At 49.6% G+C, this 27,965-nt stretch overlaps 2 protein-coding genes across 3 annotated transcripts; one reads left to right on the top strand and one right to left on the bottom strand.

The window, feature by feature from the left end:
* Nucleotides 1–222: 222 nt before the first annotated feature.
* On the bottom strand, nucleotides 223–13,918 carry C9H10orf95 (chromosome 9 C10orf95 homolog). The gene is made up of 2 exons (XM_040605250.1): nucleotides 12,977–13,918; nucleotides 223–1,766 (listed from the first exon to the last, which is right to left on the bottom strand). The coding sequence occupies exon 2, from the start codon at nucleotides 1,701–1,703 to the stop codon at nucleotides 1,029–1,031; it is 675 nt and encodes a 224-aa protein (XP_040461184.1). The 5' UTR covers nucleotides 1,704–1,766; nucleotides 12,977–13,918; the 3' UTR covers nucleotides 223–1,028.
* Nucleotides 13,919–14,140: 222 nt separating this feature from the next.
* MFSD13A (major facilitator superfamily domain containing 13A) lies at nucleotides 14,141–27,749 on the top strand. 2 transcript variants are annotated; one of them, XM_040606095.1, is made up of 10 exons: nucleotides 14,149–14,219; nucleotides 18,699–18,819; nucleotides 19,947–20,215; nucleotides 20,681–20,760; nucleotides 21,544–21,993; nucleotides 22,907–23,024; nucleotides 24,005–24,101; nucleotides 24,844–25,015; nucleotides 25,549–25,742; nucleotides 25,963–27,749. In XM_040606095.1, exons 3-10 carry the CDS (start codon nucleotides 20,051–20,053, stop codon nucleotides 26,214–26,216), a joined length of 1,530 nt encoding a protein of 509 aa, XP_040462029.1. In that variant the 5' UTR covers nucleotides 14,149–14,219; nucleotides 18,699–18,819; nucleotides 19,947–20,050; the 3' UTR covers nucleotides 26,217–27,749. The 2 variants fall into 2 exon arrangements, with proteins under 2 accessions (XP_040462030.1, XP_040462029.1); XM_040606096.1 differs by lacking the exon at nucleotides 18,699–18,819 and having other exon boundaries at nucleotides 14,141–14,219.
* Nucleotides 27,750–27,965: the final 216 nt, after the last annotated feature.

The following is a 27,965-nucleotide window of genomic DNA, read 5'->3' as shown; positions in this document are numbered from 1 at the left end:
AAGGTGCTGCCAAGCAGAATAACCCACCACAGCTGGGCAAGAACCATGTCAGAAGTCATACCTAACTTTGCAAAAAGGTGACAGATCAGATTTCAGCAGGAGACACTGCTGTCAGGTAACTAAAAAATAGGAATACAAGCATTTGCATGTGTGTTTAATTGTTTATTTATAATCATTTAAAAGAAAGAGAAGTTTGCAAGCAGGTCAGACCCAGCCCCTCACAACCCTCCAGGTTTCCAGCACAACTCTGAAGTCCACCCTTTCAAAAGGCCAAGCTGTGGCAGTACTATGCTTCACAAACTTCCAGTAACTTTGCCAGAGAGCCAGCACCTCCAGCCAGAGCTGAGTCAGACCCAGAACAGGGCTTCAAAGCAGCAATTTCAACAAGGACATGTGGCCAGAAGGACTGAACACCAGGTTACCCCGCATAGGAGGACGGGGACACCAGGATCTTCTGACAGCACATAGGGAAGTCCTGTGTACAGGCATCACACAGTGATCAAGCACAACGATATGGTCATAAACAACAGTGACAAGATATGCAGCCAATTGCTCTTCACAGTGCTCAAGAACCCCTCTCTCCTCTGGGACCTGTACTGCCCCCAGCCTGGAGGAAATCCCATTTTAGTCTCCTTAACTGAGTGCCAGGAAGGGAGCCAGCTTCTAGGACCTTCCCTTGGACAGGGTAGGTAGAGGCCCATCTTCTCTAATCAAGGGTGGCTGCCTGGAAATCCCCGCACCAGACCGCGACCACTCAACCAAACCAGTGGAAATCAAATGTTCATTTCAAAACCAGAACCAAAGAGCTGATCCGACAGACAGACAAGTGCCATGTGGTTTCTTCACAGGATGTACATTGTGCATCAAATAGGGTAAAGCTGCTGTAAACTTGTGGAGGATGATCAGTTAGAAGCTAACAGGAATGGTGGCATCGCTTGCTTATGCTGCTTTCCAGCTACACGAAGAGCGGCTGCCAATGGGCTCCCACAAGGGCTCTGGACCATCTGTCCAGTGGGTAATTGACTAAATCAATATCTCAGTTTCTTCTTCTTCTTACAGTTCTGGTCCTCACTGCTATTATCATCTGCCTCGCTGGCACTGGGGGTCAGAGCTGGCTGGACGACTTTTTCCACTACATATTCCTGCTCTCCTACCTTGGGGTCTCCCTTAACCAAGAACTCCCCTTTCCGGTAGGTTATGGAGACGCTGGTTCGTGGGTAGGTGCCATAAACCCTCCGGAGATCATCCTTTACAAATTTTGGGAGGTCTTTCCTTGGTCCAAACACCTTTCTGAGCTTCCCCCACTGTAGCTCCCCTCTCATCATGAAGCCTTCTGGCCATATGTCTCGATATTGATCTGACCTCTGGTAGGCAACATAGGGATTATAGTTGGCATAGGGATTGTAGAAAGGAATGGGGACCATGGGAGGTGAGCGCCAGGTGTAGTACGGACGGAAGTAGGGATTAGAGGCACTGTAGAGATGATGATACTCCACCTGACCTCCCACATAGTCAGGGTAGCTGTTCTGGTCCACCACAAAGGTGATGGGTCGGCTGTAGAAGTTGTGCATGTGGATGGGAGGGAATATCACAGAGCTGGTCACACCTTCTGCTCTTCCAGTCTGCAGCGGTGGGTAGGTGCAGGCAGAAGGTGGGATCATGGCTGGGTAATACTCCCGTGGCACAAAGCCAGACTGGTACATGGTACAGGAGCTGGGGTTTCACATAAAGGATGTTTCTCCAGAGTGGTTGATGAGTCTCAAAAGCTATGAGGGCAAGAGGGAAAGACAGAAAATTTACATGGGTTATACACATTCCAGAGCCAGGCTGAATAAGGAAATAGGCCTAGCACTGTAAGCTAACTACCAACAAATTAACAGAAGGAGCTCCCTGTTCCTGGGGCAGGAACATGCCACAAACACAGCTACGTTGCCAGTAACTGCCTTTTAGCTGCTCAGCAGGACTCCTCATTTAACCCACCCAGACCTCAGAGTTAGGATGGAAACAATATGGCATAAACACACCACTGAGGGCAGAAGAGGTGGCCTCATATCCTCATGACACATCTTTGTACTGCTGAGGCAGCAAGACACTGCAAAAAGCCAGAGACCCTTGAGCAGGCATAAAAACGGGGAAGGCAAGCACAAGTGAAAGAAGCCCAGAAATAAAGCAAGCAGGCAAAGAAAGAAAAAAGCTCTGCTGCAATTATTTCAGTGCCATTCTGTCCAGACAAGGAGATAAAAACAATCTTCAACTGTCCTTGACTCTCCCCATGCTCCTAAAGCCCTGCTTCTACTCTGAGAAGCAAGCAAGAGTTGTGCCTACTGTTCTAGAGCAAGATCCAGGCACATCTACATTTCCTCTGATGAGTTCTTGTGTAAAGGCATCTCATTTTGGTCTCACTAGTTACCATTCATATTTAAGCACACATTTACCTTGAGCAACTTTGACCTACAGCTGAATTTGTTGCTAGCCTGCCCTCACCAGATGATCCAAGCATACTCCAGGGCATTAAGCTATGTCCTACCATGACTCATTATCCTCTCCTCAAGAGCAGGAAAGGAAGCTGTACATAGCATGAGTTTAAAAAGAGTTTACTACCAGAGACAGGAAAAGATCACGCACAGAAAAGTAAAGGCAGCAAGTTTTTTGCATTTAGTTCCCGCCCCCAGCTTCAGATCCTGTAGGCTTTTTGCTCCAGCCTTAAATACAGAGTTGCCTCTTACACAAGTGTTGATCAAGAAGATGAAATTCTTCCCTCAGTTCAGTGCTTTCCTCCAGCTTAACAGGAAATTTGGCAGTCTCCAAAAAAACTTGCCTGTCACAAGCAATGCTGGGTACTACACAATGGAGGTTTTTATTTTTTCAGCCAGCACAAGTTGTTCCTGTCCCTTGAGGTTTGTAATCTGCACTAGGTCAAGCCTGCTTTTGCCATGGGTGCAGAGCTAGAAGTCTACCCCCTGCACAGGTGAACAGCACTAGATTCAGACAAGACCAGGCAGTACTCTTAACCAAGATTTGCAGCATAGGAGCCAAACCCCATCATAACCATCACCTCCACAAACAGGAGGAAAAAGAAGGGGTGAAGGGGGGGAAGTTCACAACCTACTTCACTTAAGGCCATTACAAAAAAGGCTTGAACAGCTTCAAGCAAAATAAAGCAAGCAAGCTTGAATAGGTTTGGCCGAGGTCCCCCCAGCTCACTAGCAGGTGGAGAGGAGGAGAGCAGGCACTGTGCCATTTCCTGCATTTAGCCCAGGTTCCAACGTACAGCATAGCTCTCAGGGCTGAGTGCCTCTCTGTGCCCAAGAGCTCCTGAACATTTCTTCCCAAGTTTGCCTGACCACTAAAGAGATTTAGAGCTGAGCCCCCTGCAGCGAGGGGCACCACTGCATCCTGTTTAAGCATAATTCATTAGACCTTTATTGAAAGGACACAAAAAGCTAGTTCCCAAACACCCTGCCTGCCTAACTTGCTCAGAACCACCACAAAAATCCAGAGGGGTATTATATATCAATGGCAGCATGAGGTGGATAAATTGAATAGCCTCTTAAAAACTAGTCTGTCTAAGTGCCTGTTTTAATCCACTTCAACCCCACATCCCTATTGAGATCCACAGGATCATTTCCATGGATCCTTTGTGTTTCAGAGTAAGTGGTCTCCACAGAGAACATGCAGCTGTTGCATCCATTGAGTGGAACAAAGCAAGCCCAGCTTTTACCTCTCCTGCTGCATCAGTGTGCTGCTTCGTGCCAGTTTAGGACAGCTCTGGAGAAGCTGTTATCTAGTTGATGACCTGCCCTCACGCAAAAGCTACAGATGGCCAGCCCATCTACCATTTGCTGTAGTACCTTGTGCTTCAGCTGGCAGCATCAGTGCTCCCAACTCTTCCATGTAGTCACAGAAGGGGCAATAGGCTGTCTCTATCACTCAGGTTTTAGCACTGAGGCAGCCTGAGCAGAGCTATTAATTGCTTTGATTTTGCACTGGAGAAAGATAAGGGGAACAAGCTGGTGGCTCAGCCAGGCACGACGGCCCAGAAGAGGAAGCAAACTGAAGAGATAGCAGGGAGGGGGGATGAGGGACAGAGGGATGGGACGAGATGTGGATTAAGCAGGGCCGGGAACACTCCAGGCCAACACCATCACACACACCCACAGAAGTGAAGACATTCCCCTGGAAACAGATCACCCAGGAGGAGAGTGTTGACAGACGACACAGCGTAGGCAATACTTCAGAGCCCGGGAGGAAGCTGGCAGTCCGGCAGGGTGAGCCTTGGCTTGGTGGCTGGGCTCCAACTGGCTTTGCCTTTCCCAGGCTCTGCTGCACAGCTGCCTGGTGCTGCCCTGTCCCCACCAGCTCCCCAGCACAGAGCTCTCCCCCTGTGCCTGAGCACCAGAGCTCTCAGGATTGCCCTGACACTGGCTTACCTTCTCAAGCACAAGGGGCTGAATCCCAGCTCCTGGCTTGCAGGGCACTATGCCGCTCTGAATCATTAGGTGTGTTGCAACAAGGTTTTGCTATGCAGGAGGCACAAGGCTTCTGCCCTGCCCCTCCAGAGCTGCAGCCTTGTGTGTGCTCCCAGGGACTGACAACATGGTTCACACCAGAATTACACCAGTGCTTGTTGTTCATATCGACCTTCAGGCTGCTTCGGCTTCCAGAGGCAGGCATTGGGAGACCACAGCTGGACCAAAGCCTTGCTGGACTCTGTAGAGCCGAGCTAGAGTGTGACAAATGCAAGTCTACAGCAGGAAAGGGTTTTGACAGCATTGGTACCAGCTTGCCTGATCCTTGCCTTATCAAGCTTACTGGGAAGCGAGAATAGGCAGTGCTTCAGGGAAAACTGGGTTTGCCAGGAGGGTGATCTTCTGTTAGGCTATCTGATGGCTGGAAAGCATCAAAAGCCAGATGCTTAAGAAAACCAACCCCCAGCCATCAACATTACCTAGTGATACCCCTTGAGGAAAGGGTCCAACCCTACCTCTTCTCCCTTTCCTCTTCATCAGCGCCTACTACTTGTCTCTCCAGTGCCAGCAGCCAGAGCCTGCCCTGCTTTGGAGGTAAACATCCAACAGCCTCCAGCTCTCTCTCCACAAGCAGCTGTCAGACTAGAAGCAGAGAGGGGATCCTGGCTGACCTGTCTCTTCAGGCTACCACCCACTTTCTTCCCTTGCTCCAGTTTCAAGCTCTACTATGTCACGTGGGAAAAATCACCTCATCTGTTGCTTGGCACCTGGATGTCCTGAACAGAAAAGGGCAAAACAGTCCTTAAAGCTTGAGCTGAGCTCTCCTAAATGCCTCCCTGGTCCTGAGATCCACTGACAGTCATCAATATACACCAGCTTGTTGGTGGCACAGACCGAAAGAGTGGGTGTGTAGCCACCATGCTGTGCCTGAGAGCCAAGCCACCCTAGCCAGGGCCTGGTTGCTCCCAGCTGGCAACTACAGCTCCAAGCAACCAACCCAGTAAGAAAGGCCACAGCAAGAAACAAGCCAGCCTCTCCCTTCAAGCCTTTCCAGCAGTTTTGACCTTGCTGAAAAAGGGTTAAAAAAAAAAAAAAGAAAAAAGCTCCTAAGAAGGTCACAGCCAGCTGAAATGAGACAGTCATCTCTGCTTGGTGAGAACATGATACCTCAGACTCTTCTGAGGCTTGCCAGAGCCTACTCCAGCAATTCCCTCGCCTACTGCCCAGCCATCTGGCAGGGCTTCTCTCCTCACACATCTTGGTGCAGGTCAAGGAGACTGACACCACAGCTCCAAAAATACTTGATACAGCACCAGATGACCCAGACAGAGTTGCTATGGAGCAATCAAGCAATGTTTGCAATACAAAACCAGAGAGTACACTTGACAGCTCAAGTATAGAAAAGATCCTGTTTCACTGCTATTATGCAGTTACTACAGGTGATGAATCCACCACTAGTTAATACAGAAATGCCCAAGGCTGGTAGGGCTTTTCTAGCATCTAAAGCAGCAGAAATCAACTTGCCAGCATTACAGAAGAACATGGTTTTGCTGCACATCTCAGATACGTGGAGCTTTACTGTCACACAGGCTAGCTTAGCATTTGGGGAGCTTTCTGTTCAGCTACTCATGGAGCACAAAAACCACTGTGAGCTGCAGAAAACAGAGCAAAGTGTGAATATTCAAGTCTACGCCAGACTGCACATACTCTACGAGAGATTTTAAAACAAGCCTGACTGTAGCATGGGCACAGACCAACATACAAGATGTACCACAGTATCCAACATGCAGAAGTCGTGCAAGTATTTCTGATATGTCTGGATAGGTAGCCAGACATACCTATCTCTGTTTCACCAAGACCAACAGTTCCAGCATACTGAAAGCCAACACAACTGCAGAGACATTGAACCCACAGGAGAGAACATGGTTGAGACTTAGAGTAAAATAGATTGCCAAGACTATTCTTGCCTCATGCCATTGCCCTATGATCAGCTCCCAAACAAAGAGAATGGGGAGATCCTGTTAAGTTACCTTTTCCTCTCCACTGTTCCAGCACCCAAACTCTCAGACTCTTCTTTCTGGCTTTCTTCCTGCCCTGTTCTTCTCCCCACCCCACAAAAACCACAGGTCTGTTGCCATTGCTCTGTAGCAACTCCCAGACAGACAGGGATGAATACTGCAAAAGCAGTATTTTCCCCTAAACAAGGGGATGAAGAAGTCATGAGTTATTTCCAGTTAGTCTCCCCATTTTGAACAGATACTGCAAAACTGTTGCCATCTGACAAGGCCTTGGCAAGGTCCTCCCTTGGAAAAAACCAAAACTTCAAGGACTCTTCTGGAAGAGAGAGGTTAAAACGGAACATACTCATCAAGCTAAGGTTTGTCTTTCACAGCTCTGTTGTCAAGAGTCCCACATGCTTATGCTTCTTGGGGAGGTGGGAGAGCTGTACAACACAATAGCTTTGATCCTCTGCCACCAGTACTGATCCTTAGGACAGTGGCACTTGGCTGACTTCCTTAAGGGGATGCTTTCTCTCAGCCAGATGAGCCTGGCAACAACACAGGAATTCAAGAAAAGTGCAATAGCTCATTACAAGCTGGATCCTTTCAGGCCTTAATTTTTATCTAGGGGAGCAGATTCTTAATCATGGAAGCACTTTTGGATTTTTCATCCACCTCTACACCCCCAAGATAATACAGCAGCATGGATTTCTGCTGTACTCTCCAAGAAGAGAGCAAACCCACACTGTCCTAGCAAAGCACTCCAAGGAGTGTTAAATACTTCCACAAGAGGTTACTACATTATGCCTAGTACAAGGTGCCACAAGGCAGTAGCCAAATCTCAGCAAGACAGACCAGGACTGCAGAGAATGGGTCCAGCCTCCCATTTGCTGGGCAAAGCCCACTACAACCTCAGGGGAGGCCTGACTTCTTGGAAGAGACAAGCTCTCATGGCATCTAAAAAAAAAAAAAAAAACGGAGAAAGTGCTGTGTGGTGGGCTGAGGTGAAGTGGGGCCATTTCTGCCCCACTGCTGCTCACCCACTGCACCCCTGTGACTCCTCCAGCAGCACAGAGCACAGTGTGATTGAGGGCAGCACCCTACCAGCTCCCACAGCAGGCCAGCTCAGGAGGAGCATTTCTGCTTCAGTCTTGAGCCCCGAGTGTCACCATGGTCACCGATTTCTGTATGCAATTAGTTTTCTGTAAAGCCACAGTGCATGGAGCGCCATTACCTGCTTCCTACAGGCAGAGCTGGCACTGCGTACTGGGATCTGGACAGCTATTACATACCAGTGTCTCCTTACGCTGATCCTCTATTAGGTCCTCTAGACTGAAAGTTTGGTGAGGCAGAGTATGCAGCCTCTGCTTCTCAGAAAGGGGTGAGGCTATTTGCCATGCTCCCTTGTGCTGTCTAGCAGTATAAAGGAAGATAACCCATACTGAAAGCTCCTTGAAAATAGCCATGAGAAAGAAAAGAGCTTTGCAGAGAAGGGTACTTTGAATGAAAGCTTAATGGCTCTCCATAGAGTGGTAAAGCTACAAGGTGGAAAGGGTTTGAGAGAGAGATTAGTAGGAACAGGAAAACTCCACCAACCCAGATAGTTTTGTATGTTTTTAGTAAAAGGTAAATACAAAAGCAATTTTGATGGAATCAAAGAAAGCAGCAGCACAGGGCAGCAGACAGATGGAGATGGCTGTGGGCCACCCTACTTGCCCCTGGGGTGCAGAGCTGGACAGAAGCAGCAGCTAAGTGGTCACACCCTCACCTTGGCAGCAGGACAAGTTTCTAGACTGGGCCAGTTCCTTCACCCACTAATCTCTGAAGCTGTCTAACAAAAAATTTAGCTTTGTGAGAAACGCTGGGGATTTGACCCTTCTTCCTCCCACACCACAGAAGGGACCTTTCCATCAGCAGCTACTTCACTGTCCAAATTCTTACAGCTGCTTAAGCCAAGAGAAAAGATACCATGAGCACAGCTGATATCAGAGTTCCTTTTGGGATGGCCAGCCTAGAGGACCTCAGACACACCAACTCCCTCCCCACGGGAAGAACAAGCTGCCACCTTGATGAGAGGACATTCATACAAAACGTACCGCACTTGATGCTCCCCTCCAAGAGGTGGGCTCAGAATTACTCCTGGCTCTTGCACCATGAACAACCCCTTCAGCTCAGCCAAGAGGAAGGATTTAGTTTAAGCCAGAAGACTCCAGTCCTCATCCTTCTCCCTCTGAACTCTACTGTTACTAGTGCATCATGAAGAAAAGAGCTCCAGCTGGCACTGGTAAATGCAGAAGTAGCAGTTAATGCTTATTACAGTCAGTCACCCCTTATATAGGCCCTCTGAAGAGGGAGTATATCTGTTTCAGCTATTCAAAGCAGCATTCCCAGAAAGCGCTGAAATCTAGCATGGGTCTGGCATTTATTTCTGAAGTCTGTGCAAAGCCCAGACTCTGTATGAGGTCAAAACACCAGGAAAAGCCCTAGCCATTGCAAAGCAAGTCTTTACTTGACTCTGATGATCTAAAAACCACCCCCTTGCATAATTGTTCAAATAGTGGTCAAAATACAACTCAGCGCTGACAGAGAGGTTTGGAGCAGCCACTCCTATTCTCACTGCAGCTGCTGGATAACACTGCAGGTCTGAAACAGCTGCATTGCCAAGAATAAAACATGGTGAGTGTTACCACAGGGACACTGCATCAGCAGGAAAGTCTTTGGAAGCCACCCCTGCCTCTTGCCAAGGTAATTCTGACACTGTCACCCCTTCAGCCTCTCCCTGTCTGCTGCACCAGAGTCTAGATTTTGGACACGCTCCAAGCTTTCTCCTTCCTCGATATGCCCCCCTTTCAGCATGGCCTAACTTCTGCTGTATTAAAGCTCCCACCATCAGTGTTTTCTTCCTAGCAACCGCTGTAGGCACCCTTCACATCAGAACCTCACCAGAGGTTCAAATCTGTGCCCCACGTCTCAGGATCCCCGTCAGCCCTTTTTCCTCATACAAACAGCCACCACCTTTTTCCTCATACAAACCCTTTTCCAGACATAGCTCTACACCCAGGCACTATTTTTCCTTAATCAAGCATATTTTAATCTGCACTTCATAGCATTTAGAGTCCCAAGGATCCCCCTCCGTGTTTAAACACAGCCTGCACAACCAGACCCACTCCTACTCTCACTTAACAGTTCATCTGATATCCATCACCGCTATCCACACACACTCTTTAAAGAAATCTCAGTATCAGTTAGCTCAAGCTTCCAAATAGGAGATCCCAGACCAGCCCCCAGCTGTCACTTCCCCCACCCAGCTGTTCCCCTTCAGATTGCAGTCTTGAGACAACTGACTCAGACTAACTTATCAATCAATCACATCAATAGGTCAACTGAATGATCAATAACTTCATTAACACACCACTAGTATCTCATCGTTATTTGTATCATTTTGTGCACGACTATGAAGCTACTAATCAAGTCTTATGAACCACACAAAACTGCTACTGAGTTACAGGTATGTCACCTTTCCCTCCCATACCACTTAATACTAGGGTGCAAGTTCATCCCTCTTTGCTCTGCCCTCCCACACCAAGTCTTTCCAACACAGACCTGATGGAGAGTCCAGCAGGTTGTCTACAGAGCGTCTTTCCAGCATCCCAGTGGATCCGGGTCCTCAGGCTTCACTACCATCAGTGGATGTCTGCACTCCTGCAGTCAGCTGCTCCCACTTTCATTCTTTTGTCTCATTTCCTATCTTACTCTTTCATTTCAAGATGCACTTTTTTTTTTTGCCATTCTCATGCCTCCCTTCCTCCAGTCTCCTCCCAAATAGACAATCCACCCCTAATTACTTCTTCCCTATTGGTCTCAGTTTTGCTACATCCATAACCAAGTCTGGTGTTTCTGATACCATTACCTAGGCAATCTCCGCCTTACCTGTTACTACTGCTATGGTGTGGATAGCCTTGCAAGGTTCTACCCTGCAAGAGCTGCTTCAGACACCCTATAGTTATCTGTTTCCTCCTGGTTATACACTGCTTACTTCACACACTCCAAGACAAAACATTCTACTTTAGCCTTGATTCCTCTGTCTAGCTCTAGTTACATACAGGCACTTTCTTATCTTGCACAAGTTTGCACATGGCAGAGCAACACGTTTTGCACACTGTTTTTGTGCTTTCACAGCATCCCACTCTCTTCAACTGCTTGAATAGAAGTCTTTGCCCTTGAAGTGCTCTTGGGAGAGTCTCCTGGTGTTCTGCAAAGGCCTTAGCTGGTTACATAGCCTGGTTCTCCAGAGAGACTTCATGCCCGCAGTGGGTTTGCTCTGTTGACACACACTAGCATCCAATGCCACAGCAAACATTTGCATTTTAACTACTTGCGTTTAAAATACACTTGTGTCCCATTCCGGTGCATCCTGCAACAAGGATGCATGTTTAGAAGCGAGGAAGGCATAACTTCTTATGCACTTCCCACGGGATAAACACCCCAAACAGTGTGACAGGGTGGGAAAGAGATTATCCCGACTTTGGGGTTATATTATATATCATTCCTTTAGCGTAAAAGGAATGTTTTCTGATATAACAGCAATACACATTATTTCTAGCTTAAGTTCAACCATCTGAGCTAGAATTACCTATGGAAATACCGCTCTTGTTGCGTCCCTCACGGCAAACAGCTGCAGCATCTGCTGATCTATAACTCTGTAATAAGTTAAAAAAACAGAACTACCTTCTGTTATGGTCTTTAGACAATACAGAACATAGCTCACAAATAACGCTATTGATTTTTCTTTTTAAATGGGACTCAAAAGGCAATCTTGTATTTCCAAGAACACAATCACTCAGAGAAGCCTTTCTATGCCATTTTTTTCTGAACTAAAGAGTTTAAAACCTATCATCACACAACAATAACAATTACATCAGTATCTCTCACAAACAGATGATTCTAGGAAAAAGTTACAGGCTAGAGCTGACATGAATCAGCATGCTATACGTGGACTCACATCTATTACATAAAACAGCAGATATGCCAGGGTGAAGAAGACACCACCTCCAGAGGGATTTAAGTACTGGTGTTTTCAAAAAGCCAAGCAGAGTGCAAAATACCTCAGTTATACATTGCTACTACAAACATTTAAGCTAGCACTAGTATTGCTTTGCTAGTGTAGCTAGTAAAACATAACAGCATAACCAGTCTTTAGTCATAAGTGCAGAAAACAGATATTTGTTTGGTGTGCATGTACTCACATCACAGGGAAAGCCAATGAAGATGATGCCTTCACTTAACTGAGGAGTAAGAAGGAATAGGATACACAACATGATCTTAAAAAGGTAACACACTTTCTACAGTTTCTTTTCACCGATGTATCTTGGTGACATCAGCAGAGCTAGGAGATGCACTAAGATACCAAATTACACCTTGCAGAGGCTTTCCTGTAGTAGCCAGGGCTGCAGTTACCTGTCTGAACATGCCCTTGTAGTCAAGAAAAACAACAGGCAGCTCATTCTTTCAGCAATTACATTGCATGTTCAAACAGGGAACTTTAAGTCCAACTGCCTACAGACAAGAATACTAAAGCTAGTAAAAGGTCCATGTCTTAGCTAGTCAGATTGCCTTATAGAGAAAAAATAGAACTTTAACATAAAGACTCAGGCATCGCAAGGATGAAAGGCACAGGTAAAAGAACAGCTAAAGCCAACATGTGAAGCCAGCCCAGAAAAACCTCAAAAACACTCACCAAAATTTCAGGCTCTTTCTCAAAGCAGCAAAATGTTGTTTTTAACACTTAAAGAAAACCTGTAAACTTTAAAGTAACCCACCACAGAGTACTTTAGAAACAAACCCTACTGCTTCTTTGTTTTAGTCCTGTAAACTCCTTGCTTACACTCAGCTATCAACAGCAAAGCTAGTATTTGTTGCTCATTCAGTAGGTCGTACTTAAGAAGCCATACAAATGGCTCCCATCAGCATTACCTTATTGTAAACACCTGCACTGTTACAGGCCTTTACAGATACAAATCCCCACCCAGTTTTAAAAAGGGTGACAGGATCTGCAAGGTCAGTTCATCATTGCTCAGCACAGCTGCTGCAGCAGAGCACACTCCTTAGGGATGCTTAGTGCTTTGCTCTGCTGCAGGTGATTTCAATTGCTGATGTTAAATACCTACAAATCACTGTTTAATTATAAAACCTGTTCTATGGACTTATAAAAATGACCAATGTAGGAAGCCATTAGTAAGTCTAATACACAAAAACATAAGGAGGTAGTACTGATACCAAAAAATGAGAGACAAAACTCTCTAGTACCCAGTTAAGAGTGTTAGAATGCAGCCATTTTTTATTTTCAGTGCTGGATGCACAGGGGATAAGTTCTGTCCACTGTGCACATCAGCTTTGTTCACTGTTTATCTTTATGTGGCAAATCTATACATATTAATGACATTTCTGAGAAACTATCAGCATATGCATTACAGTTCCATGAACTACTTATTGTATCTACACTCTTACTATGCATGTGTGGCCTAACGGGTCGGAGGTCCTCTGGTGGTTATTTGGGACATCTTCATCTTCTTTATCCTCTTCTCCTTTTCATGACCTTCTTCTGGCTCTGTTTCAGCACTCTGGGCTCATGTCTTGGTTTCAGACAGGTTCTGTTCTACTTAGTAGCTAAACTATACAGTGCAGCATTCTACTAGTAGCTGAACTACGTAATACAGTGTTGTACAGCTAGGCCATGTCATGGATACATAGCTGCAACATTTACAGTTGAGCACACTGGTAAAATTCCTCCGGTATCAGTAGGGTGGAATGATCCTTTTCTGAACATAAGAACTGGCTTTTGCCTCAGTTTTCCCTGATGAAGTTAGTGAATACTTGGATGAGAACAACTGTCGTGGTAAGAGGTGGAAGGTGATAAATATGCTGAAAACAGGAGTTCTTTCTTTCAAAGAAAGGTCCAAAGAGAGCTCTTACAGGACAACAACAGTCTCTATTTTTGAACTATATGGGATGTAACATAAACAAATCCTGGGAGAAAAGTGTAAGTAGCTGATGACTATGGCCTGGGAGACAAGCATGGCATTTGATGGATTAGGGGGAAGACTATCTGCCCCGAGTTACCACATTCATCGTTTTGCTTCCTTAGTCATTTTGCAGCTTGACACAACGCTCTTTTGAGGCTCCCTCGGAGCAGTTCGAGGTGTTTAAGGTGAAAAGGCGCCACAAGCCCAGCGCCCAGCTACCTCCCCCGGCGGGCACCTCGGGCTTCCCAGCGCCGCTCTCCTCCGGCCCCGCGATGCCGGTGAGCGGGCTGTCAGGCCCACAGCAGTCTGCCCACTGCCGGGCACCTTCGCTGCCGGCCTTGGCGTGGGTGGTGAGGGTCCGGCCTGGCCCGGCCGACCGGCTGCCCCGGGCCCGCCAACGTTCCTATGGCGACGGGCGCCCCGCGAGCCGGGTAGACCATAGAGAAGCCAGCCCACTCCGGCTAGAAGGGTCGCAGCGAGCCCGCCCCTGCCGCGCCACCTGGTAGGCGGGGCGGGGCTAATGCAAACGAGGCGGCGGAGGGCACCGGGGCGGTGTTCAGCCGCTTCCCCGCGAGGTGACCTCACGCGAGATGGCGGCCGGGAGGGGCGGCTTCGCTTGCCAGGACGCAAGATGGCCGCGGGGCGGGGTCGGGAGGCCGCTAGGTGCGCGTGCGCAGACGTGCCGTTCGGCGGCGGAGCGGGGAGGGCAGCGCCGGTAACGGACGCAGGTAGGAGGCGCTGAGGGGACGGGTGCGGCGCCGTGCCGTGCCTCTGCCGCCCCGGTGCCGGCCCGGGTTTGTCTCCCTGCCTGCAGCAGGGCCGCCCGGGCGGGATGGGGGAGCCCCTCCCTCAGCGCAGCGGGGCCGCCCGGGTGGGGTGGGGATCCACCCCCGCAGCGTGGGCCGCCCGTGCGGGGTTCGCCCCCTCCGGCACTGGTAGAGCTCTGGCGTGTGCCTCCCCCCGGCACTCCGGACGGGCCCGCGCGGGCCCGGGGGGTGCCATCCGTCCCTCCCTCCCTGCTGTCCCTGCCCGTGAGCCGTGGCCTCTGCGTCTCTCGCCCTCTCTGGAGCGGGTCGGGGTCTGGCGCCGGGACCCTGAGAGGGGGCCCTGGTACTGCCCCACCCTGCCTGGAGGTGTGGAGCGGAGCCGTGGTCGCCATGTCCCTGTCACACCTTCCTGTCACCTCACAGCACAACCCCAAGCAGGCTCTCCGCCGCCGCGAAAGGGTGGCAGTGCCCCTGCCTGGCTGCCCCTGCCTCTTGGGGCTGTTAGGCTTCCCCTTAACACGGAGGGACCCTGCGGACGGGGGTGGCACCTCTGCTTGGGCTTGTCCTCTCAGTGCCCGGGCAAGCGGCGTCCCCAGCTCTGGCCTCGCTTGGCAGGCATGGCCGGGCGCCCTGCGTGCCCTCCCGCACACGGGACGCCAGGGGCTCTGGCTGTGACCTGGCGCTGTGCTCTTCAAGCTGAAACGCCACAGAGCTCTCTGGTGGCCTTGGGAGCTGGGCTTCCTTCAGCCCTTCGGTTAGCAGCGTGTGGGCTTGTGGCTGAAGCAGGGGCGCTGGGGAAGGGTTTGTAGGTGAAAAGTCTCCCTGGTGAGAAGATGGAGAGGTGTAGCGAAACTCCCAGTTGCTGTACTTTGGCAGAGTAGTAAGTGCTTCTCACCGGGTGCTTCCTATTAAGGCTTAACAAGAACAGGTAGTATCTGTGTAGTAATCCCACCTTCTAGCTTCTGTGGTTCCACTCTTGCTGGTTGTTTTCAATAAGGGTTTCATATATACTTCCAAATCTATAATTTGAGGCCAGAATTACCTGGCAATGGTTCCCATACCAGGGCTGTGAAGTTCACTACAGGATTAGAGTTTATATTGACAGTAGCATCATGGAGAACCAATTTTTTAATACATTCCTTACACTGTAAAACGATGAATTGCTTAGAAAAGGGGTGTCACGTCTGTTAAGTTAAATGCCTTACCAAGTTCCAAGACTATGAGATCTACCTCGTTACCTCTATTAACGAACCTTGTAATCTCATTAGGGAATGAGATCTGATTTAACAAGATTGCTCAGCTGGAACACAGCTCCACAGAAACTACCAGCTGGTTCAAGATATTAATTGCTGTATATGTGGCAGTTCTGTTTATGTGTGTGAACTCTGCAGGAGTGACGGAAGCACCTGATTGCCTGTAATAAGAAGGGTGTTACCAAACCTCTTATAATGCTGAGACATCTGTGATTGTTGGATTGGTAAACAATACCGGGAAACGCCCTCATGGCCTCCTCGAAGTGGTGTGTTTCCTTGCCTGATCCAGGTGGTATCGGGTTTTCAAAGGCTTCATTGCTTTACTGTTCAGATACCAGGCTCCTGGGAGTCTGCTGTTGGAGAGTTTGTTAATGTTTCACGTGGGATGGTGTGTGGTGTTCCCTCGAGACTCTCCGTTAGCAAGTGGATTTATCTGAGGAAACATGGCATTAGGATTTCAGTAGTATGGTGGAAAAACTGAGTCTTGGAGAGATATTTACCTCTAAGAGAGCGCACAGGATCCAATTTTGGTCAGAGGAGCCTAAATTTTGTGGATTATGTGTCTAGGTAGGAGCTTTCCTGTGATAGGAATAGGATTTTGAGACTTTGTTTTGTTTAAGGGGAGACTTTTCACTCTGGTTCACTGAAATAGCTCTGTGGGGGGATTCCACTTTTTACTGAACAGAGTCCTGCCAGAATCTTAAGTAGCTCCGTGGTGTCAGGACCCTCTGAGGTGTCTGTGCTTTGGAGGCCTCCTGGGATACCATGTGTGGGGTGGGAAGGAGTGTGCAGAACCTGGTTTGTGCCCACAAAACAGACTTGTCACTGACAGGTAAGTGTGGCCAGAGAAGACATCCATGACTTTCTGCTGGCTGAGAATGTCACTTACAGGGTCTGGGAGAAATTGACGTGCCCAGCATCAGGTGCTGTGCTATGCTGGGTCATGGGGCATCAGCTCTTTCATGGGTGCAGCTCCAGCCCAGCTTCCCTGTGAAGGAGTCTGGACTGCCAGCAGCCCAGTCCTGTCTGGCCATGACAAATGTGTAGAAATAGTCCCCTCTTGGGTGGTTGATCCAGCTGATGGATTTATTGTGTTGCAGATGCAGAGACACAGTGCTGGTGTATCTGTCTGGCCCTCTACTTTAGCTAGTAAGCCACTGAAAATCCATAACATGTAGCAGAGGCAGTGTAGTCACGACTGGAGCAAACTTAGACGTATCCTGAACTATTACTTGGGATATTCCAGCTTGCATTACCCACACAGTGGAGAATGGACGGGAGAGTCATCCAGTTACTGCAGTCATGTCTGCAGATGCCTGTTTCAGGTTCCTGGATGGCAACTTCTGCATATAGGAATCATCTGGCCCTGCTTAAAAGACTGGCTCAGGCCAAGACTCACATATATGGCTCTGCTGCTAACTCAGTACAACTGACTTCAGCTTTGTTGTAAGGCCAGAGGGTTGCTGAATTGCCATGGGACACAGTGACTGGTGAATCCAGCTGTGAGCTGGCTAGGAAGTTAGAGCAGATGTGCGAGCCCCAAACTGTGGTGTGCTTCCAGGCACTATACGCCAGCACTCTCAAACAAAAGCAGTGCTTTCCTGGTAGCCAGTATTCAAACGTCCTTCTCAAAAAGATACGATCTGCAAACGTCACTGTCAGAAGCCAGATGTCATATGCGGAGGTGGAAGTTTCTCAAATAAAGGCTAGTTGCTTTCTAATTTATGAGCTTGTTGCTTTATGACTGTGCGTTAGAAGTTCAGCATGAATGAATGATAGCTATTCCCTCCTGCAGCTCATTTTCCCATTACTACTTAAAGCCTAATGTTGACAAGTTCTGACATACTCCATGAGTAATTCTCCATCCCAAGGAAAAGGTTATGAAAATACCAGTGTGGCAAGCTTAAATAACGGCAGAGCTTTGGATGTAGAAGCAAAATCTACTTTTTATGGACAGCTGTGATTTTTTTTCTTTTCATCTGCGCATTTGCAGATGGGGAGGGGAGAGAAAATATATATAAAATGACCTAACCATTATCCCAGCAAAGTGAAATCACTTAGAAATGTCAGCTGGCTGGAAGGGTTGCACATCTGTGAGGGAGTGACAAGGGAGAAGGAGGAAGTGGAACTGCACCTTCTTTAAACAGCGCTTCGGCATATAAATGATGAGGTGTCTCTGGAAACTTCAGCTGTGGTTTGTGCAACGTGTGCAGAGTGAAGCATCGTTTGGATGGGTACAGTGTAAAGTGCAGCGCTAAGGACCAAGCCCTGAGCAGGCTTTGCTTTCAAATAGGCTTTGGGTAGCAAAGTCAACTCCAGGTTAAGAATTGCCCTAGCAGGGCACCTCGCTCGTGTCCCCCTTCACGTGCCTTTCCTCTCTGCGTGAAGAGTCCCAGCTGTTTAGTCTTTCCTTAGCAGGCAGCTGCCCCAGTCCCTTGCTCAGGTTAGCTGCCCTTCTGTGGTCTACCTCATTTCTGTGTCTTGGGAAGTTTGTAGTGAGGTTAGGTGTGCACGCAGTGGTCAAGGTCTGGATACGCTGAGGTTTCATGTGGTGCAAAATGGTGCTGTCTGCTTGTTCTCCATCCCATGCACGAGGGTGCCCAGCACTCTGGTGGCTTCGTCTGACCTTGATCCAGTCCTCTGTAGAAGGCTCTTGGTGAGAGACAGAGGACTCATCCGTGGGTCAGTTGGCTTAGCTCTCCCTTCTTCTTAACCTTTATCTTTACACATCACAAATTCTTGATTCCTTTTCAATTCATGACCATACAACATGCGATTTCCCTTTGAGGCTTGTCTGTCTTCAATTACACCTATGGAAGTTCATTGTCTGGCTGAATTCCTCTCTGAGCAGTGTCTTCCTTTTATTTGGCTGTGGGGTTTGGCATGGTGCGGATGCAGAATGCTTAGCTCCACAAGGGCTCTGCAGTTGGATCCAGTTGAGGTCTAGTGCTTTGGCTGGGAGTGGAGCCGATGTGCAGTTTCAATCCAGTGATGTAATTGATTGGAACAAATGCTGTTCCAGCTCTTTTACAAGGAATTCCTTGGGCTAGGCAGAGCAGACAGTTATTTTTGTTTTTCTAATCTTGCCTAGAAGTGGTCAGACTCACGGCTTCTGGGAAATGCTGAATGGGACTGGTGTTTCATCAGGTTTCGTACCCAGTTGATTATTCTCCCCCTTGATCTTCAGCTTGGACTTGGTGTAGCTGATGTTGCAAGCCGGAGGAGGCTGGCTTGGTGCGTAGTTTCCCGTTTCTGCTGTGCTCATTCTTATCCTGCCTGGTGAAGTCCCCACGATGCGTCTGAGTTGGGTGAGTGCGGGACCCTGGAGGACTGAAATGGGAGTGACTTCCCACGCTTTATCTTGCATTTGAGTGTTAAGATAGCGATCTTGTTGTCACCCGTCACGCATATGCTGTGAACAAGCTTTCTTATGATGGCACGGGCTGGAGAAGCTGACTTACACTGATTTAAGAACCCTTAACATCTCACCAGATACTTGAGTGCCTCTGAAGAGGTGCCTTGTGTTTTGCCTTTGTAGCAACTTGTGTGTGAGAGGGGGCTCAGCCTGAAAGGCACTATAGAGTGCATTGTGGAAGGATGGTGGTCCTGCCTCCTGGCTGGGATCTCCAGTCAGTGCTGTTGTGAGGAGTCCTCCCCTCACACCTCAGCCCCTTGTGAACATACAGCAACTTGTTCTGCTACCAGGCTGATGTTTCCGCTTGTTTTCTTTCCATACGTATCGCTGTCCAGACCAAAGCATCTTTATTTCAGAGACTTGATCCTAAAATTCAAGCTGCACCAAGACGAGCTGAAGAGCTGCTGAGTTGCCTTTATCGCACGATGGCAGCATGTCTATTGCATGCCATCATGTTCTGGTCATGACTCTTCATGCCACAAAGCAGCAACACTGCTTGCCATAAATAACTGCTGTCTGAGCCCCAGGTGTGCTCAGCTGTGACTGCCTGGGGAAAGCAGTATGCACGTGTGGGATTACATCACAGCTGTTGTCATTCTTATTTGCCTAAAAATTTACACCGCTACCTAAAAATGTCAGTGACTAGGTGTGTTTTCTGAAGGCTACTTTGTTTACAGCTGTCTAGCTGGATTCCTCCTGTGACCTTGCCTTTAAAGAGCTGTAAGGAGCTAATTGGCTGCTTGCTGGATAACAAAGAACATTACAGGGTAAAGGACAGGGCAACGTGCTCATCAGGGACTCCTGTACCCTGGGAGCCGCAGCCTGGCCTCGGCTTAATGAAACACCTTTAGTGCAGCAGACAGTCTTTCTCTTAAATCCCCTCCAATCTACTTTTGAACAGCTCCTCAAAGCAATGTGAATTCTGATCTCTGCAGGCAAAGATTTACCAATTAATTTGATTCAACTTTAGTTCATTCAAGAAACTGAACCTGGTTTCATTTTGTTTTTTCTCTTCTGCAGGAGCAACAATGGATTGGCCCCAACAAAGATGTAGCAGGTGTTGGGAGAAGACATCCCATCTGACATGGAGGTGATCAAGAGAGCTGAACACCGACTGCACCAACATGGGGTTGCGGCTGTTGGCTTGTCTTTTTCATTGGCCCACTGCAGTGATCTACGGGTCCCTGTCGCTGTTTGTTTCCATTTTGCACAACGTGTTCCTCCTGTACTACGTGGACACCTTTGTCTCTGTTTACAAGATTGATAAACTGTCCTTTTGGATAGGAGAGGTTAGTCTTTTCCATAGGCCTTTGCCCTCTTGAGTAAGTAATTGTGAAACCAAGACTGCTCCTTGCCAGAAGTGTGAAGAGTGTTAGTTTTAACAGCAGCATTCCCCTTTGGAGAGGGAGCAAGGGGGGAGCCTTCTGAGTGTTACCTTGGGCTTTTCAGTTTTGCCTGCTTGTATAAAGATAGAACAAAGTAGGAGAGAAGCCCCAGAGACTTTGTTCTTAAGACTGCCTTTCCTCTGGGGGTGTTGGGGTGTTTCACAAGCAGGGAAAACCACTGGCCTTGTGTTAATATGACAGTTGCTCCAGACAGAGGAGTCCTAGAACAGTGGTGGGACAGGGAAGGTGTGCTGGGGTGGTTCCTGCTGGTTCACCATGTCAGCTCAACACTGCTTGCTTCAGTAACAGAACCGTGTCTTTGTGGGACTTGTCCTGTGATTTGTTTCACTGTCCTGCTTTCTTTCCCAGACAGTGTTTCTGATCTGGAACAGCCTCAATGACCCTCTGTTTGGCTGGCTGAGTGACCGAGTGTTCCTTAGCGCACAGCAGTAAGTTAAATTCCACTTCCAGTAGAGGCTGGGAAGTTGTTTAGTCTCTGGGGGAGAGGTTGTGAAATTGGCAGCTTTAAAATGATAGTGTGAGAATGGTTTCTGGGGCACGGAACTCTTAAATACCTCTCTTTGAAGTTCAGTGCTCTTTGCATGTTATTTCAGTACCTGGCTGTGTAAAGGAAGTCACACATCTATCCGGTTGACATGACCCTAATCCTTAACATCATGAGTGGTACAGAACCTAAAATATGGGTGTCTGAAATCTCAAGACCCTGCTGTATGAGCAAGCCTCTTCGTGGGGTGTTGGAGAGTGTCTGTACATCGTTTGGGAGACACAGGGGGGGAAAAGACAATTTTTTCTATGTGGAATGCCTCAGACCAGTTGTTCCCAAACTCCTTGGGTCATGGATGACTGTTGGCCATTAGCATTTCTCATGTATTTATGTCAGGCTTTTAATGGAAATCACGGTGTGGCTTCCTGCAACTAGTGAAAACTTCAAGTACTCATTGAAATAATTTGTATTGTGCAAAGCACAGGCAGTGCAGCACTATCAGGAAGAGACTTGCTCTGGAGAGCAAAAAATCTCTTCGTGTTTTTTGGCCTTCTTAAACACATAGTTACAGTGTAGTCACATATTAGCTGAGAAGATACCTGATGTGGGTGCTTGTTGCATGAGCAAAAGCTGCGTTTATGTGTACGCCACTTACAAGACTTCCTTGAGAGGGAGAATACATGCAGGGTTTTTTCCAGGTGTCTGAAGTTTTTGTCTTCTGTTGCAGGCCAGGAGCAGAGATTTCCTCCCCCAAAGTAGTTCTGAAGAGGCTCAGAGTGCTAAGCCACAATGGCCCCCTCTTTGCCATCTCTTTCCTGGCTTTCTGGGTTGCCTGGGCTCATCCCGGTTTGCAGTTCCTTCTTTGCCTTTGCATGTACGACAGCTTTCTCACCATGGTTGACCTCCATCACAACGCCTTGCTCGCAGACCTGGCTGTTTCAGCAAAAGACAGGACTAGCCTCAACTTCTACTGCTCCCTCTTCAGTGCCATAGGCTCCCTCTCTGTCTTCATGTCCTACGCAGTGTGGAACAAAGAGGACTTCTTTTCCTTTCGCATATTTTGCATCGTGCTGGCCCTCTGCTCCATCACTGGTTTTACCCTGTCCACACAGCTGCTCCGCCAGCGGTTTGAGGCTGATGGGAAAGTGAAATGGGATGAGGAATCAACCCTAAAAGAGTAAGTGTCACCAGTTCTGCACCAGGGCCAAACGCCTGGCATAGATCTGTAGAGTTCTGTTATGCACCGCGGCAAACTAAATGTGTGGGAAGATCCAGGACGAGGCAGACTTTTGCTAATCATCTGTGGTTCTTGTCTGTTGATACACTTTTCAGAATCGCCTCTGTCACACTGGCTTCTAAGGCCCTCTGAGAATAGGACAAAACTGTATTGTGACACCCCTGGCCCAAACTGGAGGCAGAGCCCTGACCTGCTGTGTGGCCATCCAGTGTTTGGAACATGAAATGAGTTAATATCTAGAGCACCCAGTGAGGCCTGTGAGTGGCAAAATGTCAGAAACAGCTTATGAAAGCATTCCTGCTTGAGCATGAGACCACCTTGCTGCCCATTTCCTATGGAGTTGGACAAACGAATGTCTCTTACCCTCTTGCTCGCTTTAGCTACCTGATAGTGGTTGGGCTGTTGGTAGGCCACGATGCAGCTGGTTTTCCCCGTTCAGCTCTCTTGCTTTTCCTTGGGCTGCCTCACTTGTCTCTTGTTATGAGCTGCCAGCATTGTGCTGTAGTAACACAGCAGATCCTCATGAGATGTGCCAGGTGAGCTAACCACGGGATCTGAGAGGGGAGCATATGCGTAGTGAAATGGCTAATGAGAGGAGAATGCTTTTATGGACAGAAATCCAAATTTTGGATTCGGAAGAAAGACGTTCTTTGGAAGACCTGTTGCCTGTTCTTCTTGCTAGCAATAAGCAAATGTTGTAGATTCTGCTGGTTTGACTTGGCCCAGGGAGGGGGAAGGTTGGGATGGGAGCTGAGAGGAGACAGCTCTACATCTATACAGGGAGAGCTGGGGGCTCTGCTGCTTGGTGTGAGGGATTTACGGTTGCTTTTTTTTTCCCCTGCTCTCTGTTTAGGCTGTGCATTGAGAAACTCTCTGTCCCCCAGGAGAAGAGGATCACCCTAGCAGAGTATCTCCAGCAGCTCTCCCGTCACCGCAACTTCCTCTGGTTTGTCTGCATGAACCTCATCCAGGTAGGCACAGCAGTGATGTGATTCAGAGGGTGAGCACTGGCTCTGGCTGTTCTGGCGATTCAGCAGTATGTGAGTTCCCCAGGAAGGGCAGAGGTGTGTCCAGCACCCACTTCCTTCTTGGAGCCTCCTGCACATGCTGGCTGATTCAGCAGCTGGTAGCCACTCTCCCTGCTTGTGACTCAAGGATACTTCCTAAGCTGTGGGGTGCTCCTTCCTCTGTCTGCAGCGTAGGCTGGATTATGGGGCCTGGCTGAGCTCTGTGCAGCCCATCTGGGGTGCAGAAGCGCAAGGCCTGACCTCATGGTGGGAGCGAGTTCAGGAGTGCAGTTTGCTGGCGTGGCTGTCAGCACAGGCTCCTCCGTTCTGCTTTCCTGAGGCTCACATCACTGTTCTCACTGTCCAGCTGGATCCACCTCCCAGCTAGCTTTTGCCATTTCTGTTCTTCATCCTTTTCAGTGATTACTACCAAATGCCGGCAACCTGCCCAGCATTGTGCGCTGCAGTCACAACTCTCATCTCTCTGGGGATCCCTCAGTTCCCCTCAGGCAGGCTTTTGATGCTCATCTGCATCTTTGCGTTCAGGGCTTTTTGTTTGCCTTATCCGTGTCCTCAGACAGCTGCCTTCTCCCTCCTGCTGTGCCACTGTCTCCTCCAAGCCTTTGTGGTCACTGCTGTCACCTCCTTGCCCTGCCTGCGCCAGCAGCACGGTGTGCTGAGCAGGTGCCTGGGCAGCTGGGAAGCAGTACTGACTCCAGGCACGCAGTGGGCATAGCTGGTGGTGTTGCAGCTTTGCAGTCTCAGCCTACAGTGTTGTGATCTCCGCAGCCAAGCTCTTGCTCTGCTGAAGTACCCCAGACCCGCCCTGCATGGTCCCCTGGCACAGGGCTCTTAGGATAACAGAGCCCAGAGGGCTGTTAGCTTTTTCTGTTCTCTCTTACTGCTGTTCTGCTGACCAGCTCATCTGCATGCTGCCTTCACAGGTTTTTCACTGCCACTTTAACAGCAACTTCTTCCCTCTGTTCCTGGAGCACCTGCTGTCAGACCAGATATCTGTCTCGACTGGATCCTTCCTGCTTGGTGAGTCTCAGGTGGGACTGGAGGGAGCAGCTGGGTTAGGACCTGGCCTGAGTCTTGATTCACTTTTCCCAAACTCTGTCTGGTGAGAAGTGTGCTCACATGTTGGTCTCTGGGCTGTAAGATTCACACATGCACGCACCCCACATGCTTCCCTGGGACCTCCAAGTCATCCTTCCTGGGCACAGCAGTAACCTGGAGCCTTTTCTAGTGAAGGCAAGACCAGTGTGCTGGACTCTGGCCTAGACTCCATGGAGGTATTGCTCTGAGCATTAGTGGCTGCCAGATAGTGTCCCCAGGATGCAGCAGAGAACGCAGCCCTGAATCTAATCCCTTTCCCGCTGTGACCATTTCTGGGCTGCCACAGATACGTGGGCAGTGGTCCTAGAATTACCCTGGGAGGGTTCTATGTGGGCCAGGTCTGGTCACACTGTCCTGTCCCTCTTATTTCTCCTCCAGGGCTGAGTTGCAGTCCTTGCGTGACAATGGCAAAGTCTTTTGTTCCTTCCTGCCCACGAGGCTGACAGAAGGTGGCCTCCCTCTGTAGGAAGAGTGTGTGCTGTGCCACAAAGCCACTGAGTAAATCTGCCGCAGCCTTCTGTATGTGCACGGGGGCTATTCTGTACTGTGTCCCCAACAGCCCTGCTGGCAATAGCCAGCCTTGTTTTCTCTCTCAGTATTGGTCCTGGGTGCATGGTGGATACTGAAAGTCCCTCAAGCTGTTTGTGCCTCTGTTGCTTCTCAGGCGTTTCCTACATTGCCCCTCATCTCAACAACCTCTACTTCCTGTCCCTCTGCCGCCGCTGTGGGGTTTATGCTGTGGTGCGAGGACTCTTCTTCCTGAAGCTGGCTCTCAGTGTTGTCATGCTCCTGGCAGGACCTGATCAGGTGTATCTGCTCTGCATCTTCATTGCCAGGTAGGCAGGCAGGCAGCACTTGCTTCCCCTGCCACCTGGGAAGGGAAATGACTCGTCTCTGTTTTACGAAGGAGTGGCAGGCAGGGAACAGTAGCTAGGGTCACACAGAAGCCATGTGGCTTCCAGCTCTCATAGCATCCAAGCATGGGATGGATCGCTGCCAAATCGGCTGGCTGTGCTCAGGAGGACAGAGACCCAGCAGGGCTGGCAGCAGCCTGCAGCAGCCTTTCCCAGCTGCTGAGCCAAGCTCCTCTCCTCGACAGCCTGCCTGAGGTGATAGCCCCCAGTGTGTGCTGCAGCTGCCCGTTAGCCACTGGGCCAGCATGTCCTGTACCCAGGCCTGTCTGTGTGGCAGGTCAAGGCATTGCTTGTGTACCACAAAGCTTATTGCTAGCAGTGTTCCCCTCCTGTAACCAGGGCTTCTGAAATTCTTATTTTAAGTGTGAGGGAACCGTTCTCAATGTTCTCTGATCTCCCACCTACTCCCGTCATTTCTTGATGTCCCTCTTTGTACTTTGCCTGTTGTTCTGCAGCAACCGGGTGTTCACGGAGGGGACCTGTAAGTTGCTCAACCTGGTAGTCACTGACTTGGTGGATGAGGATCTAGTCCTGAACCGTAGGAAGCAGGCAGCCTCAGCGCTGCTCTTTGGGATGGTGGCTCTGGTCACCAAGCCGGGCCAGACCTTTGCCCCTCTGATTGGCACCTGGCTGCTCTGTGCGTACACAGGTAAGGATGCTCCTGGGGAAAGCAGTGGGGCAGGAGAGGGCAGACTTGCGAGTTCAGTGTCCTCCACCATGTCCTGTGCCCTGGGTGGGTGCAGAGGGCTCTTGCAGTTGCTAAGCTGTGCCTAGTCTCTGCATCTCCAAGGCCAGTCACTCAGAGAGAATGGATGAGGGAAGGTTCATCCCCACTGTCCCCAGTCTCACAAACTCTTCTCTGACACCAGGCTATGACATCTTCCAGCGCAACCCCTTGAGCAATGTGGTGAGTGCCCAGCCGAAGCTAGAGTCTGCCGCAGCCTTGGAGCCAACTCTTCGACAGGGCTGCTTTTACCTCCTCGTCTTCGTACCCATCACATGTGCGCTGCTGCAGCTCCTCAGCTGGTCTCAGTTCAGCTTGCACGGGAAGCGTCTCCAGAGGGTGAAGGCTCAGCGCCAAAGCCTGATGCAAGGCCAAGCACCAGAGGTCAAAACGATCTAGGGGGGGTGCCTGAGTCCCCGGGGTGTTGCTGGTTCCAGGCTGGTGCAGGACTGCAGGCTAAGCACCAGGGATGGCGGGCTGAGAAAGCCCGATGTTTACAGATCAACTGTGAAATGCTGTAATGCCAATGTTTACTCATTCCAGGAGGTGGTTGCTGGGGAAGGCAGAGAAGTTCAGCATGTGAGGGGCTGGGGATAGATTGCTTGGCCACAGGAGCACGAACGTTTTATCCTGGCCTGTCGCAGGGAGCAGAGGGCTCCTCACCCCAGCAGGGAGGTGCTGGGTTGCAATGTGTGGTAGAGACACGTCGGCCTCTCTGCCTGGGCAGGAGGAGACTGCACAGGGAGTTCCTCCTAGCTGGAGCCCTACAGCTTTGGGGAGTGGAGTCTGGGGGGCTTCTGAGGGACCAAGTGACCGAGGCAGCGATTGCAGGACAGCAGGAGCAGGAGTGACGACCCTGAAGGCCTTTCCCAGTAGCTGGCACAACCCCTCCCACATACAGTGCTGCGGTTCTTGGACCAAATCTGCTTTTAGGCATTTCTTGTTCCCAGGGTCTTCTGGCCGTGCTGGTTTTATGCTGAGGCTCCCTCCTTCGTGGCCTTACAGAGGGACTGGGTAGTTGCTGGGCTGGGAAAGGCAATGGCCTTGAACTGGGCTCAGAGCCTTGAGCTGGAACATCTCATCTGCACCCTGTCGCCCGTGTTTAAGCCTCCTCTCCCCTACACAGCCTCTTCCAGTCAGCACTGTCACGCTGCTGTGCTGAGCCCCCTCCTGTGCTGGCTGGGGCTACGGGGCTAAGGTCAGGGAACCAACCCTGAACCAAGCTGATGGAAGTGCCTCCCTGCCCAGGGCCGTGGCAGGTGACCAAGTGAGGCAGCCTGGTGCCTTCCCCTCTTGCAAGGGGAGAGCACAGCCTGGAGGAGGCACCAGGTTTTGCTTTTGTGCCTTCCGTTCCTCTTCTGAGCCTGTCTGAAAGGGTGGGTAGTCACAGCGTTGAGATTTTTACCTTTGTGGGGAAAGGCAGACACCTCAGCTCCTCTCTGCTTGAAAGGGTGCCCGAGTTTGATCACCTCATCTGGCTGCTGAGCCATGGACCGAAGGAAGAGAGCGGGTGGTTTGATCTCCCCGGTTTTGGCTGGGAGCTGTCAGGGCAGGTAGTCACCAAAGGTATCCCTGAGGTGAGGGAGTGCCTTCCCCGTTCCTGCAGCGCATTTGGGGTCAGGCAGGAGAGATGTGCCAAAGCAGAGCTCTGCCCCTGTGCGTGCCCACAGGAGGGGGTGTGCAGGCAGCCTCTGAGAGCTGTTGCGTGTTTAGGGATGTGCTGTTCTTTGTTAGTGCCAGGTTCCCTCGGGTCTCGGCCCACAAACCTGCCATCTTGCCTCAGGACGCGGCTGCCTTCTGTCTTGAACCAAGACATTCCTGCCGTGAGGCTTCTGTAGCTCTTCATGGTTCAATCATAAGTTATTTGTGTGACTTCTAACAAAGTTTGAGAATGATTCTTCATTTCATAAATTAAAGATGATCTTTTCTATATTGCTGGGTGATTTTTTTTTAAATATTTTTTTTTTGCTAGCTGGTGGATCTTAACTGGCTAGGTTCACGTGGTCCTGGAGGGGTGCAACTGTGGCTGTAGAGGGGAAAAGGGGACTGCTCCCCTCCACCAAAACTGTGCTGGGGCTTGGCCCTGTTTCTGTAGGGGCAGAGGGGATGAGCGGGATGGTGTGCCACCGGCCTTTTTGGGGAGACAAA

This window comes from Falco naumanni, chromosome 9 (genome assembly GCF_017639655.2).
Source record: "Falco naumanni isolate bFalNau1 chromosome 9, bFalNau1.pat, whole genome shotgun sequence".
NCBI lineage: Eukaryota > Metazoa > Chordata > Aves > Falconiformes > Falconidae > Falco > Falco naumanni.
The sequence above is the reverse complement of the archived record's forward strand: the minus strand, read 5'-3'. Positions and strand labels throughout refer to the sequence as shown.